The sequence below is a fragment of the Bidens hawaiensis genome, unplaced genomic scaffold (assembly GCF_021521415.1).
Source record: "Bidens hawaiensis isolate Kalapana, Puna unplaced genomic scaffold, B.hawaiensis_p1.1 tig00020643_1, whole genome shotgun sequence".
NCBI lineage: Eukaryota > Viridiplantae > Streptophyta > Magnoliopsida > Asterales > Asteraceae > Bidens > Bidens hawaiensis.
The window spans coordinates 88964-107752 of NW_027493158.1; the positions used below are offsets into that span (position 1 = coordinate 88964).

The 18789-nt window shown below is 33.4% G+C and overlaps 2 protein-coding genes and 1 pseudogene across 3 annotated transcripts; 2 read left to right on the forward strand and 1 right to left on the reverse strand.

Moving 5' to 3' along the window:
• Positions 1–125: 125 nt before the first annotated feature.
• Positions 126–619, forward strand: LOC143561218 (AT-hook motif nuclear-localized protein 24 pseudogene; annotated as a pseudogene).
• Positions 620–5888: 5269 nt separating this feature from the next.
• LOC143561239 (uncharacterized) lies at positions 5889–11244 on the forward strand. 2 transcript variants are annotated; one of them, XM_077049370.1, is made up of 7 exons: positions 5910–6230; positions 6323–6394; positions 7729–7796; positions 8733–8880; positions 10630–10710; positions 10785–10880; positions 11001–11244. In XM_077049370.1, the coding sequence occupies exons 1-7, from the start codon at positions 6072–6074 to the stop codon at positions 11022–11024; spliced, it is 648 nt and encodes a 215-aa protein (XP_076905485.1). In that variant the 5' UTR covers positions 5910–6071; the 3' UTR covers positions 11025–11244. The 2 variants fall into 2 exon arrangements, with proteins under 2 accessions (XP_076905484.1, XP_076905485.1); XM_077049369.1 differs by lacking the exon at positions 11001–11244 and having other exon boundaries at positions 5889–6230; positions 10785–10950.
• Positions 11245–13100: 1856 nt separating this feature from the next.
• LOC143561225 (DNA mismatch repair protein MSH6-like) lies at positions 13101–17910 on the reverse strand. The gene is made up of 14 exons (XM_077049352.1): positions 17099–17910; positions 16766–16862; positions 16456–16558; positions 16303–16356; positions 16155–16229; positions 15941–16009; positions 15753–15836; positions 15478–15666; positions 14445–14971; positions 14061–14190; positions 13894–13985; positions 13624–13802; positions 13337–13539; positions 13101–13217 (listed from the first exon to the last, which is right to left on the reverse strand). Exons 1-14 carry the CDS (start codon positions 17856–17858, stop codon positions 13101–13103), a joined length of 2679 nt encoding a protein of 892 aa, XP_076905467.1. The 5' UTR covers positions 17859–17910.
• Between the last annotated feature and the right edge of the window lie 879 nt (positions 17911–18789).

Below are 18789 nucleotides of genomic sequence, written 5' to 3' on the forward strand. Positions count from 1 at the left end.
CCCTGCAACAACTTCTTCTTCATTTTGCAGATCTTAAGCTTCTGTTTCTGTACAAAACCCTAATTCACTAATTACTTCACTCATCACTCTCAAACCCTAATTCCCAATTTTCTCTCACTTTCCACACAAGGAACTTCAATTCGCACCAGTTCCACAAAAATTCAGAAGACGAACAAAGCCGAAATAATGGTCTCGGCGGCCACAAAAGAGAGCGAGAAGCTGAAAACAATAACGAAGAGGACATGTTGAACAACAGCGGCGGCGGTGGTAGCAGCGACGGTAAAGAGGGAGATATGGGAAGACGGCCCCGAGGCCGTCCAGCGGGCTCCAAAAACAAACCGAAGCCGCCGATAATAATCACTAGAGACAGCGCAAACGCCCTATGGAGGTTTCCGATGGATGTGATGTGATGGACAGCATTAGCACGTTCGCACGCCGCCGCCAACGCGGTGTTTGTATCGTCAGTGGGACAGGTACTGTCACGAATGTTACTCTCCGACAACCGGCTTCCCCGGGGGCGGTTGTCACATTACACGGGAGGTTTGAGATTTTGTCGTTGTCGGGATCTTTCCTGCCACCGCCAGCTCCGCCAGCGGCAACAGGATTGACTATTTTTTGAATTTTCTGAATTTTCTCTCATTTTTTTTAAGGAAACTGAGAGAAAATTGGGAATTAGGGTTTGAGAGTGACGAGTGAAGTAATTAGTGAATTAGGGTTTTGTACAGAAACAGAAGCTTAAGATCTGCAAAATGAAGAAGAAGTTGTTGCAGGGTAGGCAAAAAGACCAAAATGCCCTCACATGCGCCTCACGTGAGGGGATTTAACTGACTTTTCTAACCCAGTTAGCGTAAAGGACAAAACTTGTAGGAAAAAAAAGTTTAAGGTACACCGCCTGCAAGGAAACTTAGAAAATGACACGAACCGTAATTCGTCTTATTTTAAAGGACAAAATTTGTAATTCTGTCTAAATAATAAAATTACACTAATACCCCGAACTTAACGGATGAAAGTTAACGGGGGTTAACAAAGGTACTAAAAATGCAAGATTTTTAAAACTGAGGTAGGCATTTGCACAAAATAAAAAATAGGTATTAAAGTTGCGTAGTTGAACAAACTACAGGTACTAAAATAGCACTTAACTCTTACTTTTAATTAATTTTAGCTATGTCATGTAAATTCATCTATATTCAGTTATGTTCGTTCGTTACGTTCGTAAACCATTTGTTTATACAATTAATAAACAAATATAAATAAACACAAACATGTTGATTTTCTTAACGGGCGAACATAAACAAACAAACCATGTTCGTTTAGTTGTCCTTGTTCGGTTAATGTCAAATGAACAAACACGAACAAGCTTTGTTTGATTCGTTAGCAAACCTACATCCAACTACATGGGTGTTTGGAAAATTTACCCATAACAACAAAACCTTTGATTAGGTATAATGTATATGTTTATGATATTTTCAAATCTTTTAAATAAATACAAAAAGATAATTGAATAACTTTTACTTGACTTTATTTATGTACCAATTCATGATATTGATCCCGCAACTTCTGTTTAACGGTGATCCTACCCAATTTCCATTTCTATTTCTTGAAATTAACTAAATTACTAATTTTTTTAGTATTTTTTTAATTCTTGGGGTTTGTTTATTGGTTTGATATTTTTTACTTTTTTACAGTGTTGATCAATCAAATTGAAGAAAAAACCATTGCATGTATTATAGAAGACAAGAATTGTATTTGGATTGAGAAGCTTGGTGCATGTTTAAATTCGTCAATTTTTAATTTTTCTTTGTAGTCTGGTTGTTTCGTGTTTTGTTTTGTTTGTTTAGTTGTACTCTATGGACTACTTGCGGCTTGTAAATTACCTCTTTTTATTTAAGTTTAAGGAATTTAGCCTTAAAAAAATTATAATAGTTCAAATATCATAGATGATAAATATGGCATTGCCGTCCAAATTTAATGGGCTCTAATGATATTTGACTAATGCTGGCCAGGTATATACACATTAATTTAGGGGTGTTCGATATTTGAACATCATCCAAGTCACAAGTGTTTAACAACTGTGTTCGTTGTTCATCCAATTGTTTAAAAACGGATTAGCCTTCGCAAACCAAATGGTCACTTTGTTTTAAATTACCTTAAAGTTGACTAATTTTTTTTAATGGAAATTTACCTTAAATTTGACTAGTTTTATTTAATTTATATTTTACATGTACTTTTTCTCAACGATTAGGCATATGGCACCATTGAGACCCAATAGTAATGTTGAAAATATATAATTTTGAATACACCGTTATGTTTATTAGTTTGTATATATTAGAGAGAAAATTAATAGTTTAAGAAGTCAATTTGTTTGTTAAGTTGACTCACGCTTACATTTTACACTTTTACCTTTTAACTTATACGCACAAAAGGGGTTGTAAAATCAATGCCGAGTTGTTGCGAATATTGTGTACTTAATGATAATCAAAGGAGTTTTTTTACCGCTATTAATTAGTTTAATTGATAAAAATCATTAAGTATTTGTTTTTTTGCAGTGGAAATTAAAATTATTATTCATTTATGCAATAAAATAATGTGAATAACTCGAAATACATTTCAAAAAACGTTAAAAGAGAACCCTCGACATTTATTTTACATTTCACAAAACCAAGAGACTTAAGGTCTCATGTTTGTTACCATAAACTTACGCTATATGACTATATCATCTATTCTCATCTATTCCATAACATGATCAAACAAATAAAAACTCAATGCTACCTCGACTCGTTGGCTCATCTCCTTGTACTCACTCCTACTTCGACTTGCACCATTCAAACACAAACGTTCACTTGAGTAAAGACGCAAAATCTGTTTTAAAACATATAATAAATATTCATTCAAATATGTGTTTGCATTTTATAATAATCTATTTATAGTACAACTATATATATTGTTTCTTACTTGATGAAATTAATATCTAATATCAACATAATATATTGCTCCTAACTTAAATCAAGATAAGACGAAACAAGGTAAGATATCAAATGAAACACTCAAACTACATTTTAAATCTCTTTCAACTAATTTAAAAAATATCCATATATCCATATGTTTTTCCTTGAGAAAGAAACTAACGGTAACATGCTTAATATTGATATAAGAAGCTAAGAAATTGCCATGTGTGTACACAAAGGGTTTGAATATGATTTTGGGTGTGTAGACGTGGCAGTAACGTATGCGTTGCTGGCAAATTCGAAGCGCGTAGACTTTGTCAACTCACCACAGACCATTACACCTTAACTCCAAGTGGACACCATTCCTTAATTTAACAATATTATTATTAACTATTAAATATTACTAAATCTTAAATATTATTTTTAAATAGTTCCATGTTCCATTTTAAATTCATGCACACCCTCATTTGTTTATTCCATAAGTTTTATTTAACTTTTGATTTTATTGTTAGGTAAGATATATTTAGCACCATTCTTTAGTGACAATGGGAGTACAAAATTATATGTGCAAAAGAAGTATAAATAGTTAATCACTTTATCAATAATGAGTTAATGTATATTAATAACAAGAGAGTCTATTGAATACGTTATATTGATCTTATCTAAATTGGGTGTCAATCCCTTGTTGAGTCACTTCACCAACTAATACCTGTCTATATCTTTTCTTTCTAAAACTAAAATATCTATTTGAGGGTAAAACTATTATATTGAAAGCTTATACTGCTTGATAAATACTGACGGTGATTTTCATCTTTTTGTAGTAGAAAATAATAATAATAATAATAATAATAATAATAAAAAAATTATAACTCAGCAGGGCCGGGTCTGAGAAGATGAATTTTTTTTTGGGCCAAAGGCGAAATTTTTTTTGGACCTTAAGTAAAAGAAACATGTTGTTGAATTTAAACAATTTAATTTTAAGTGGCCTTACTTGGTTATGATTTGAGTTGTGTAAAAAACTTTTCAATAAAAATAAGATTAAAAATGTCTCAAATAAGACTTGAACCCACAACTTTTTGGTTAGATGTCATACTTCTTTGCCACTAGACCAAACTAGTGTTTGTGTAATTGTGTAGAAACATTGATTATACGTACTTTTTTTCATAAAAATACATAAAATAAAAAATAATAAAAAATTTGGGCCTAACAGGGTGTCGGACCTATGGTCGTCGACTACCCTGCCTCACCCTTGGGCCGGCCCTGCAACTCGGGTTATCTGAGAAATGACAAACTTTCAACAAGATATCAATATTATCTGACCGATGATGTTTAGAGTGGACGACATGACAAACAAGATAAAGTATTTATGAAAAATATATTCGGGTTTGTTTTATTTTCTAGTTTAGAGATAAATAGTTTTACCGTTAAACTAGGTTAATTCATATTTATGATAAGTTTGTAATTAGTTCTTAGAATTAAATTAAATCGCCATATGGTATTAGTTTATAATTCTTTCTCTTGCTCTATTGCATGAAGCGACGTGAGATATGAATATCGAACCAAAGTATACGAGGTATCACTTTTATAGTTCTACGTTTTTGACTTTTATATTAACTTTAAGTTTTTTAATTGCATATTCAAATAAAATAGTAATAACCTTATGTCATGTTTTACAAATACTTTATATTTTTTTGGGACAGACAAATATGTTATATCTACGTAAACTTTTGTGTTTATAATATGTTCTTAATTGATAGTTTAACTGAATGTATTTTGTTTCTTAGTGTATGTTTTGCATGTATATTGGTGAGATTAGGACTGATGAGCTATATCTCTACTATCTCTACACACATCAATATCAATAGTACACTTACATAATTTATAATACACTAAATACAAGTAGGTACAAAAATTTTTTGGTTTTTTTTGAACCACATTTTTCAAATTAGAGAGCATCGTTGACTTACTTTGTTCAAACTATGTTGTCTTAATTGGGCTTATGTTGGCTTCAAAGTTTGGCTCAAGCGACACTGAGCAAACCATACCGTCGGTTGCCACTTGATTGGTCACTAATTTTTTAAAATATTTTTTTTACTATTTTTCGTTACATAATTATACTTACCGTAAAATCCGTACAATTTTTAGGATCAGATTGATTTTAACATACTAGAATTCGGAAATAGTATAATTGGGAGGATGGAAGATGAGTTTTGTTCATTTCAATTTCAATCTCGATTATAAAGTAATGTCTCATATTTGGTCTCATACATATTGGACACATATATTACTCGTCAAGTATCCATTACTTGTTCATAAGTATCGATATACCTTTTATGCTTTTATATGATTAAACATTATTCATTTGCTTTCCCTGATATCCGATCTTAACTCGCTTAAAAATTGATTTCAAGCATCAAATATTTAGCCACACTCCGAACAATCATGCAATTTTAATCAATTTAATTTTCTAACAACTTCAACATACTATTATGTATATAATCAGTCACATCATTTCTCTACTTTTACGCATGATAAGGTGCATTTTACACATACGGGACGCGCGAGGGGGGAGGGGGGGGGGGGCATTTGCTCACCTTTTATAAAATAATATATTATATTAATTTATTCGATTCCGTATGGGTAAAAGTGTACGGATAATAAACGAGTATCATGCGTGTCAACACCATCTCACATTCACAAACTTTTTTACAAGTAATTCTTACCGAATATTTGTCTACTTTTAAGTTTCGGGTTTATTCATCATCGCACATTAAATTGTTTATCAAGTTTTTTTTTCTATACAACTAATATTAATCATTATTATTGTTATAATTAAGTATTAATCATTATTATTGTTACCAGAACACCTAAACTGATTATAACGACTACTCACATAACCAAAACTGATAATGTATCTAGAAGGGCATACTTGGAATTTCACTAAAATATATAACAAAACACCGAATATTAATTAGTTTCAGACGGAGCAATTAGTAATGTAACTAGAAGGGTATAATTGGAATTTTAACCAACTTTCCTTCCTTAAATCCCCAAAACTCACAACAAAACAGAGACACACAAAGCAAAAAAAAACACAACAAAATAATATTGTGTAAACACAACACCATGACAACAACAGAATATGTTGCAGAAGTCAGATTAAACATCGATGATCAATATTTATATTCGGCATCTGAGATCATATGTTGCAGAATATGTCACGAAGCCGAGTTCGAAAGTTCTAAATCATTAGAAGCTCCATGTTCATGTTCAGGAACCGTCAAAGTATGTTTAATAAATTTATGATCATCAATTTATTATTCTTATTCTTTTATTAATCGAACATGTTTTTTTAAATTTTTTTAATTAATCATCAGTTTGCACACCGCGATTGCGTTCAGAGATGGTGTGACGAGAAAGGAAACACTGTTTGCGAAATATGTCTTCAGGTTCGTTCGGTTAATTTTAATTAATTAGTTTATGTTGTTTTTTTTTAAACTGGCAACAAACTGCGTCGCTAATAATTTATTTTTTCTTTTAGCATCTGTTAATTGATCATTAATATTTGAATTTGAACATGGTTTGTTGTCGTTTAGTTAATATCTGTTGTATTAATCGTCACCAATTACTTAGTTTATGCTGTTTTTTACGGTAAACGGATAACAAACTGCGTTGCTAGTATTTTTTTTTAGCATTTGTTAAATGATCATTAGTATTTGAATTTGAACACGGTTTGTTGTCGTTTAGGTTAATATATGTGTCTGACATCTGTTGTATTAATCGTCACCAATTGGTGTTTAATTTGTCCTGTTTGCTGCCGTACTGGATGAAATATGAACCAATGCTAGTATTTGTTATAAGTTATAACCTTCTGAATTATTCAAGAAAAAAAGAAGTCTATTATTATGGACGGACATTGAATTGTGTCTGTACACGTGGTCGTTCCGGAGTCAGTTTTGGTTATCAAATTCAGAATTTTTTTAATTTAAAACATTGTGTGCACGGAAAATTAAAATTTATGTTTTTAAATGGGTTTTTAATGTGTTTGTGATATGATAACTTTTTTTATTAGGAGATTAAAAGTGTTATAATTTTTTGATTAAAATAATGAGGATAATAATTGCTTTGAAACATAAAAGGTACTTTAGTTTATGTGGCCTTTTAGATCAAGAAATCAAATGTGCATTTTCATATTCTTTGTCAACTATTTAAGCCATGTAAAACTACTCTATCTTCTATTCTTTTCTTCCTTTCCAATCTAATAATCTGATTGTATTGTACACCATAATGTATGTAGGGATGAGCGTTTGGTATTGAATACCAGTTATAGATTCAGTATCCACATTTTCGAAAATGCATTATCGGTATTTTTGGTACAAATACCAGTATATAGAGATGAGTATTTGGTAACGAGTACCGGTAATGTCCCGATAGACTCGGGATGGCATTCGGTACCCATTTTTCAGAAATTCATTATCGGTGTTTTCGACACTTGAACCAGTACCGATCTCATCCTTATGTTAAACGATCATGTAATGCATGTAAACTGATATAAAATGTGAAATGTGATATTTGTTTTCATATGTGAAATTAAATTAAACTGTTGCTACCAAAAATCATGTTATATGCTTAAAATCAAAAGTACAATGAATTATTATTTGTAATAAAATGTTGCTGCTTTGAAAACAATTTTGTTTTGGAAATGACAAACGTGTACCAGAAAAATGAAAAAGAAAAAAGCCCATACCAACTGAAAAGGACATGTACTTGTTTAACGTTGCAGAATTTTGAACCGGGATATTCAGCCCCGCCACCCAAAAAGCCCTCACAAGACACCCATGTTACTATCCGGTAATTACTCGGTCTCGTTACTTTTACTCTATTAAACCTGCATACGAGCATTTGGTACTGAGTACCGGTACCGTACCAAATTTATCAGTACCGTATTTATTACCCACTTTTCTAGAACTTCAGTACTGATATTGTATTGGTACCAATACCATTTAGAGATTAACATTTTGTGATAAGTACCAATATCGTATAGATAAATTCATTACGCCATTTGGTACACATTTTTTCCAAAATGAGTATTGGTATCTTTGGTACTGGTATGATACTGATTTCATCCCTAATCAATCACTAATTTTTTTTGGTTAAATACACGAATAGAAATATATATGCAATCTATATCCAATAGGGTTTTACGTATCACATAAGTTCAAGTAGATATATTGATGGGAAAATGTCTTATACGCAAATACAATCAATTATCGTTTAAGCAAGTTATCTATTTATGAAATGTGATTTTCTCTAATATTTTCTCATGATAATATAATAGAATAAACTTTATTAAGAGTTTCGACTAGAAGCAAGTAATATTATTACGTGTGACAAAAATTGGAATTCACACTAGCTGTTTACATTTTAATTGACAGCTCATAATTTCGTTTCAGTCTTAAAAAAAAGTCTAAAACTTGTTTATACATTTGGCAAATTATGAGTTGGATACCTTAAACGACGTGTGAGAACAAGTCTATGCTATCTTTATGAATCCATCTCCAAATAGAATATAAGTTTTTTTAAATTCACCGCAAATATTCCTTAATTGCAATCAACCAGACATGTTTGCCTTTTTCTTTTTTTAATTTAGACCCAAAAAAGCTGATAAAAAAAACATTATTATTCAAGGTGCAGCCCCCTTCTAGGAAGCAACATTATCTAGGCTATGGACAAGATAGTATTAATTTTACTTGATTATTGGTTAATTGAATAGTTTATTTTTAATAGGGATAGTTTAGAAGCTTCAAGAAGAGATGAAAATCTGGTAATAGTTGCCATTGCTGATGAAGAAGAAAGCTTGGTTGAAAGAGAGTATGCGGAGTGTTCATCGACTGCCGATGCTACTGCTTCTATGTGTAGAACTCTGGCTCTCATTGTAAGTTTTCACTTATATTGGCTCTAACAACTTGAATTATTTTTGAGAAATAACTAACGGCTTTAAGTTACCTTGAAACACACTCATATATAGAAAAATACTAGTTTGCGTCCGATACATGACCTTTTTAAGTAGAGACATGTGAAAACCGTTTAATTAACTTATAGGTAGTGTTGATCTTGTATTAAGGGGTAAGCATTTACAATTTACACTATCGTCTTATATGACACTTAAAGCAATAAGTACCATAAGTACAAATGTATATATTATTCTCACAGTTTTGATTAAAAATTTGGCCCATATAAATTTTTTCTAGTTATTATATATAGATAATTAGATACAAAAGTTCTACTTCGTGCTTATAAAACTAATATTATACTCTTAACTAATTTTTATTGGACTAGGTTTGTAGTTATCCAGACACTATATTTAAGATTGGATATTTCACTATAATTAATTACACGTCTCATACTCTACTTATATGTTATTGAGCAAAATATCATTTTTTAAGTTTTTTATTTTCATTTTAATAAATAAATAAATAAAAATAAAATAATAAATGTTCACGCGGTAACATGCACGTTGAGTCACTTGAGGTTTTAGTCCTTAATTTGTTGAAAAGTCTAGAAGAGGCCCTTAAATGAATAAATGTTCACGCGGTATCAAATTAGCCAACTTTTATCCATAATGTTAACTACAAAACACTAATGCTAAACAACTGTAGATTCTCACACCTTGATGTGACCACATTTCTATTTTGAACACAAAAATAATTTATGGCGTTTTTTGTAGATGTCAATTGTGTCGGGTTAACATCTAGCAGGTTAAAAGGTTGAAATGCGCACACATATAAATTCGTGTCAACCCAAACACGACCCGTTTTATATTTATCGAACTAAAACTTAAATAACAAAATTGCTATAATTTAGAGTCGGTGGTGTAAATGAGTAGTAATATGAATATTTTTTAAAATTATTAAAAATCTTGAAAATGAATTGGAAATTGCAAGTATATCTTTAGAAAATTGGAAAACAAATAAAACAAAAATGAAATATGATATAAAAGTTTTTTCTAAATACTCTAACAGGTTAGCGTAGGGATGCGATCGGGACCGTATAGGTACAGACCGGTCCCGGTCCTGAAAATCGCGAATTCTTGGTACCGGTCCCAGTACTGAAATATTCGGTTCGGTACCGGTACGGGACCGGGACGGTAGCGGTATTGAAGGCAAAAATTCGGGAAATACCGGTCCTGTACCATACGGTACCGAAACTCAAAGCTTTGGTACCGATTCGGTACTGACGGTACGAAATCGGTACCGTTACCAGTACCGCTTTTGCTCATCCCTAGGTTAGCAGATGAACCCTTTTTTATACGGACCAACCCAAAGTCCAAACCAGACCTATTTTTTAAACGGGTCATGATGCTGTGTTAGTCAACCCAAAATCTGTTTTCTTTTTTCGTGTCGGGTTTGGGTTGTGTCAACAACTGCCGTCTCTAGTTTTTCGTGAGATATTTGAAACTCGACGGGGGCAAAATGAAACATTATATTTGTTGTATTGAATACTAATAAATTGGTAACAACCCAACTAAACTAAAGACTGTGTATACCCGGGCTGGGAGGTTTGTTAAGTATTCCTAAATGAGGCAAAGTTATAATGTGACATTTGATTAGATGTACATGCTCAATAAAGTTTCAATTATTTTCTTATTTGTTATAAACATTGACTTGCATAACCAAACGTGCAGTTCACGGTACTTCTACTAGCCAGACATTTTGTCGAGGTGCTAATTGGCGAAACAGGAGATTACCCGTTTACCCTTTTAACTGTAAGTACCATTTATCGTTATACAGTTAATTTCTTATACCTTTGAACTTGCGATCTAATGTCATTTGTTTTCAGCTACTACTAATAAAGGCTTGTGGGATATTGCTTCCAATGTACATAATAATGCGGATGATCGACATGGTTCATCATAGCATCACACGTCCATATCAGGTTTGCCCCATATTCTTAATGGCGTTCTTATTGTGAAAATTCGTTGCAAAACGAATACTTATAGCTTGAGGCGTTGTAAGTTTGTAACTTGAATTAAGATCTTGTATTGTTTGTATGCAGGATTCTGAACGTGGCAACATATAGTTGACATACATGACCAACAAGTGTCTAGATTGATTGATTATTCAAGAGTTTTTTTTTTTTTTTTTTGTTATTCTACAGGCTCAAGTAAAAAAGAAAAAGATGTTTGCACTTCTATTTGTACTTAGTTGATAACTGTATATTAATTATCTTCCCCTTTCTTTGTGGAAGATGAGAATCAGTGAATATTTTTTAAAAGAAGAGAGAATAAATTTTTTTATTAGTTAACTGGCTTTCACTGTTAGTTTTAGGTTTTAAATTATGGCTAGAGCAAACCAAAATCCAACAATGTAAACAACCTAAAACATTCATCTTTACTGTTCAGCTGAGCTATTGAGTTTGAAATGGATAGTTTCTTAAGATGAAACAAAGTATCAATTAGTCATTTCAATATTTTACAGGTGATAATAACCAATTGAAGTTGGTTTATTTTAAATTATTTCAACCAATAATAACAAATCAAAGTTGGTCCATTTTAACTGATTTTTTAAAGTAACTAATAATAATAACAACCAGTTGAAGTTGGTCCATTTAAAGAGAGTTCCAGTGTTAAAATGAGTTTCTTGTTGCTATATTAATTTAAATTGGTAACAACCATGAGAGGTCGCCTTTCGAACTATAACCTTTTGTCATTTGCAACGCTTAGTAGACACAACTATAACCTTGTCATTTGCATCGCTTAGTAGCACAACTAGCATTGCCTACCCGTGTGTGTCTTTGAACCACCCAAAGTGTTGTGAACCAATTCTATGTAACACAAAAAATACACATTTTCATCATTCTGAAAAATTCCCAACACTCATTACTATGATACAAAATTTGGGATTCAGACATTTCAATTAGTTAACTTAAAATAATTAACACATGGACTACACAGGTAGTTTTACTTTTGCTCCAAAAGCGTCTTTGCCCTATGCTGTAGCTCATACATGTGTTCGGATGAAGAATCCCTAAGACAATTTCTTAAAGTTTGAAAGAAGACCATGGTGGGATTGAGTCGGTTTCTTTTGTTACCATACGTTGTCTCAAATTCTTCTGACTTGATTGCAGCCTTTTTAAGCACATCATCAGGAAGTCCCCCTGAACCCACAGTTAAAACCGTGTTATGTATGTCAATCTTGACCCATTTATATACAATTAAGATCAAATACGTAGAAGCTAAAAGATTAAACGAGTCGAATGAGTTGAAAGGATCTTGATTATGCATGCAAAACTGCAAATGCATAAAACCTTCTAATTTGTTTTATTTAAAAAGTAGACTGCCAATGTAATATAGTAGTTTTGTAACTACCATATTTTACATACTAATTAGCTAAAAACTTCAAAAATGAGAATGAAGTTAGATATATATCAACTAAAAGAAAAAAAACATGTAAAACAAAGCTTCTGAAATGAATCTAAATGCATAAACATAACGATTATTCGCCTAAAAACCTGTATGTAAGGCTTTAGACATTCTCTCATCTTTCCCTTATAATAAGGCATGCTTTTACTACACCTAAAATTTTATAAAATTGAAAAAAGTGTACAGGTCGGATCTGATCTAAGTCTCCGACAACCTCTCTAGACCCGTTACCCAACCGCCCATTTCATCACACTACTAACATAGCTTATTTACATGTACACAAATCAAAAGGAGAAAGGAGCTTACCTGCTAGTCGTGCAACATTGACACCATAGCTTTTAGGGCATGCAACACTCGTCAATTTGTACAGAAATGTAACCTCCTCTAGACCTCCCAACTCATTTCCAACTTTGCATGCCATGTGACACAATGAAACCTATTACACAAAGGGAATTAACATATATTGTTACAAGATTGTTGGTTCACTAAAATCATAATAGCCAAACACGTATCAATACAAATTCTGATTATACAGACTCAAACCAAATAAAGAATATACACTTCATATACCTTGGGAACTTGCTGATAGTCCAAAGCTAAGTGGTGATAGTGAGTAGAAAATAACCCCCTACACTGGACCTTGTTGACAAGATGTTCAAGAACCGATGCACTGCAACCAATGTGAGATTGTGAGGAATGGTAATTGGTAGAGGTGGCGATTTCAACCCTTTTACTTACAATATATATACCTTTTTAGATGATTGTCGTTCATAATCAGAAGGCAGACTCCCAGACAAGCTTTCAGGTATCTCAAGAAGATATGAATCTTTTCCAACAGTAACATAATTGAACTACACAACATCATCAAAACATAATTAGTATGTTAATTTTGGGGGAAAAATCTATTATAGTATGTTAATATGAAGAAAAAACTATGTATTTAAGTGTCCTTTTAAGCAAGTGATCTCACAGATGAATCTCCAATTAGTTGTCTTTGTTCCTTTAAGTGCTTTTTCAGACTAAACTCAATATCAGTAACGGCTCTGCATGCTGTGTCATACTCATCATCAACCCCATCCCGAGGGATTATACGCCCTGTACTTTTTGCTTCCATCCAATCAAAAGCGTTCTTGAAATGCTTAAGAGCTGCACTAACATCTTGATGACCTAAACCTGCATAAATTTAATAAATAATCAAGTTACATATAACAGAGTGTGAGAAACTGAGAATGATAAAGTAAATGATCACGGCTGTACCAGGTTTTAGTAGGCGATGCAGCAACTTAGAGTCGGTATCTTCAAGAATGGCACCCAGTGAAGAACATGCATTTATAATTACATCACAGCCACAGAGAACTGTAATAAACTCTTGAAGTTGTTTCCTTGATGCATCCTCATAGAGAATAACTTTATTTGAATTCCTACCATTAGCTTCACTGTTACATTTTAAATCAGTGAATATTAACATATTAATAACAGAATTAAAATATGCCTAGAAATTGAGTTAAACATCATCCTGGTATGTACCTGCAAGAAAAGATGCGTGCAAGCAATCGTTCCATGTCTGGTAATACTGACAACTCTTTACGAAATTCAAGAGCAAGAGGCAGAATAGCTCCCTGAAATAAACTATATTAGAACAACTAAAAATAAAAAATAAATAAAAGGTGATGCAATGTAAAGATTCAGAGAACCTTTACACCAGCTACAGCTTCTTGGCGTTCTCTGATCAAGTCTATGTCATATAAAGGTCTAGCAAGCCATGCTTTAAGCAATCTCTTCCCAAATGGTGTCACACAACGGTTTAGCTGGTCATACAGTGTCCTATATACATTAATGCAGCAAATTAGAAAGATTGTCCAACTGGTAAATGTGAGCATAAAAGCTACGGTTACCCACACACTTTTCGCCCGTTTTCTTTATGGATGTAACCCCAATTTCAAATAGAATGATTTATGAGATTTAAAAAATAGACTTTAGTTATTTCCAACCCATTTCATCCATTCACCCATATCGACTCATTTACAAGTAATGGATCAAAACTGCCACCTCTAAGTGAACAAGATGATGTAGCTTACCCTTTAGAGTCCCCATTTACATTGTTCTCAAAAACTTCAAGATTCTCTAGAGCAGTGGCATCAAGAACCATATAGGGTTTTGTTGTGACATCAGCAAAACCAGAACACGGAAGTAGCTCAAACGTTGCAAACCGAAGCAATGACTCATCCAAAAAGGCCTTTTTCAAGTAAAATAAAGTCCCACCAAGGGCTGAGAGAGCAAAACTACCAACTTTTTTCTCAGTCATTAGCTCAGAGAGAGCTTCTGGCAGGTAATCTTTGCCATCAGATGACATGGGTTCATTTAAAGACGACGAAACTGATTCATTACTGATCCGTCGATTAATCTTTTTGATTTCTTGGAGAGTTTTTTCAGAAGCCCAAAACTCTTCGACTGGTATTAATTCATTTATGACAGGATTTCTTGTTTGTCTCGAAAGTACTTTTTCGGTTTCAGGGCTGAGCAATTTTTTGGGTTTAATAATTTCCACTGGTCTTAATTGAGACAATAGACAGCTCAACGTACTGCATTCTGAATCGTCTGTAAACTGTAAAATTAAAGCATCAGTTTTTATGTACTACATTTGATTTAAAAAATTTTATTGATTGCATAATATCACCATAAATATAAACAGATACAAAAGTGTCAACACAGTTCCACACAATCAGAGGTGGCAGTTTCAACCCATTTACTTATAAAAGAATGAATACTTCTTCAATCTTTTATGAATCCAACAGGTCAAATAATTGCCAAAAGAGATATATCGAATGGATTGAAAGTCACCAAAAGGTTATTTTAAATGCATAAAATCTCCTAATAAATAAAACAACATTACATTATTAAAATAGTAGAATTTCGATATATCATTTTTGGCACGCTAATTATTTATAGCTAGGAGAAAATTTATGGACAAAAAGAGTTCTGTGTGACTGTGTCAACCCAGCAACCCAGCCTGATCTACCAGTACCCGAAAATGACCCATTTTGACACGTTACCCAACCTGTTCACCCACCCATTTTGCCACCTCTTCTCCAATTTTCATTTAGTTAGCACCTGTCCAATGATAATCTTGCTTGTAGCAACATCAACTACACAAACACCATATATTCTCTCATCTTGTTGGTTTTCATCATAGCATTCAGAAACTGCAAACAGGTAAGAAGCATCAGGATTGGCTGACAACATTTCTCCATCAGTCAATGTCCCTTTGGTGATTACTGCACATATTTCACGTTTAACAACCTAAAAAGACAGGTAAAAAATGTCATGAACATGAAATTATGATGCTTGTGACATCTTAGTAAGAACAGGTACAAGTGTTTTGTAACCTTGTCTTTAGAACCTTCCTGTTTGCGACGTTTGTCAAGCTGGTCAGGTGTTTCTGTCTGCTCAACAACTAAAACACGATAACCCTGATTCATCATAGTTCAAATTAATAATTACTAAAATAAAATCACAATTTCAAAAAAAATTAAAGGGGTTCACTGTAGGAAATCAAGAACTTAAAGAAATTAACCTTGCAGGCCAACTTCTCAGCATGCACTTCAAAGTTCTTTTTTGGGAATCCACAATGTGGTTGGTCTCCCTGAAAAACAATAATGTATGTGAAAAAACAGAAAATGATGAAAATTATTTCACTAAGCATAGAACCAAGTTTCCAATTCCATTACCAAAAAAGAAAGAAATAAGAAATTAAAAACACTAAGTCACACTACAAACAGGGGGTTTACCTTCATATACTGCAAATCGAGTTCTTTTGCCCCAACATGTGCATCCATTTCAAGTAGCTCATAGAATTTTCCCATCTAATTAGTCACAAAAGTTAGCAAGCATGAATCTTTAACATGCAGTTGCTGGCATTCATGTTAGATCAATTACCTTAAAGAATAAAACCTTATCCATATGTTTTGCCTTGAACTCCCACCATTGCCTCTACATTTAACGAAAAGCATAACACTTTAATTATTTGCAAAATTCAATACAATGTAGTCCCTTGTTTGTTATAAATCAAAAGACCAAGACAGAACATACCTGGCCACCTGTTAAACTCCTCAAGAAGTCTGGAGGCAGGTACAGAGTCCTTGGATCATACTTTTCATCTCCAGGGGATCTCCTATTGGCATCCTTACGGTTCCTGCTCAAGAATAAAATTCAGTGAAGTATACATGTAACAATATAACAAAAACATGAAGCTGAATTTGTTGCCTTTTACACTCCTAATATGATGTCACTTTAGTCTCTATATAAGGTTTTTCATGACAAGCCAAGTTGTATATGGCAACTGTTTTAACAAATTTAATCATGGAGAAGTTAGAACTTAAAGAGTGCTCAAAGTGCTTACTTTCCAAGAAATCTGAATTTCTCTTCTTCTCGAGCCGCAAATCTATCAACTCTATCATCGACTAGAGCATTGTCAACTATAACAGATGCCTTCTCACCTGCAACTAAACCGTGAACCTCTTACTATTTTTATAAAATATGATCATTCTAATACACTGTTTAAAGAACCTAAAACATACATATTAACACTTAGAACTTGAACTTGAACATGACATGTATCATATATGATATATGACATAAACAGAGCAAATGAATGAATTAATTTCCTTATTAAGCTTTTCATCAACATTAACAACAATATTCCTCATCAACATTAACAATTACTCACACTTACAATTAGTATTGTTTTTAGGAATTAAACTCTTCAGCGATTCGGTCTTTATCTTCTTAACCGACTCCGATCTCACCTCAGCCCGCTTTCGCCTTTTAACATCCGCCTTCACTTCCTTAACCTCTTCTTCCTCATCCACCAACTCTAAATCCTCCATTTCATCATCCACCACTTCCTTCTCAACACTCTTTCCCCAATCCTCATCCTCCGAATCATCGTCTCCTCCACTTTCCACATCCATATTCCCATCACCATTATTATTATTATTATTGTTATTATTATTATCTTCTTCTTCGACCGAGAATCGGCGCAACCGCCTTAACTTCTTAACCTCATCCTTCAACAACTCAACCTTCTCATTACTCAAATCCAACAACTCCTCTTCCAAATCATCATACTGCACCAAATGCTTACCAGTACTCTCATCATACAATTTCACACATCCTTCGTACCATGACTTATCCAGCGGCCAGTAAACCCTAATCCTACGGTTCACTACTTCATCTCCATACGTAACGGCTGAAGTTGAAGGTGATTTACCTATAACCAAATTCGGCTTCGGATTAAGCTTCGGATTCTTCTTACTGCTATTGGTTTGTATAGGTGAAGGAGTTGTGGTGCTAGGTTTTGGTTTAATGTTAGGGTTAGGGTTTGACTGTGAAGGAGATTGAGAGGATGTTGGTGATTTGGAGAAGAAGGAGGTGATTTGACGCTGTGGATTTACGAGTGGTGACCGGCCGTTGCTTGGACGACGTAACGCCATTGTTGATTATTATTAATTAACGGGTTTTGAGAAATGAATACAGTGAGTGTGCGCTGTGTGGTGTTGAGTGTGGGTTTGGAGTGTAAAATAATAATAATAATAATAATAATAATAATAATAAGATGATTAAAAGGCGGGAATTAGTGAAGGAGGAGTTTGGCGGGAAGTGTTCTCGAGCGGCGAATCGGCGGTTACCATAACATAACATTTCCTACTATAATAATAAACCCGGGCAAAGACGGCTCTCCTCTATAGTCGTATTTAATTGTTTACTCGAAGAATGAAGCGATGTAAATATGAAATGGTAACTTTATGTTACCGGTTATAAAAACTTATTGAGTTGTTTATTATGTAATTATTCGGATCGACTAAGGATGCACTAAGTGGGGGGCTGTGGCGGGTTTGGTATCACTGCAGTATTGCAAAAACCTGACTAGGCGTCGATTAATCTCACCGATTAATCGCTAGTCCCCACTTTACTAATTAATTTGGGTTAGTCGGTCAATTAATCGATAAATGGTCAAATCCGGCCAAAATCATGATTAATCGAGCATGATCGGCTTTTTCAGGGGAGGTTATGGCCAAAATCAGCGGTTTCAAGTGAGATTTGGACAAAAATAAGAGGTTTTCGGCGAGATTCCAGCAAAAATCAGTGATTTATAGCCAAAATGTGTTTGTGTATCTAAAAAACTGAAAATTACATATAAAAATGTGTATGTATATGTAAAACTGAAAATTATACATTAAAGCCTGATGTAATTAATCTCGATAAATCTCGATTCATCCCGATTAATCACTAGTCCCCACCCCAACGCCCGACTAGCGACTAACGATTTTGGGGTTCTTCGGTGTCGGATAATGAGTCGTCGTCGTCTTCTCCGAGGTATATGTCAAAGGCGGTGGTGGTTGGTAGCTGTTTGTGGCGGTGGTG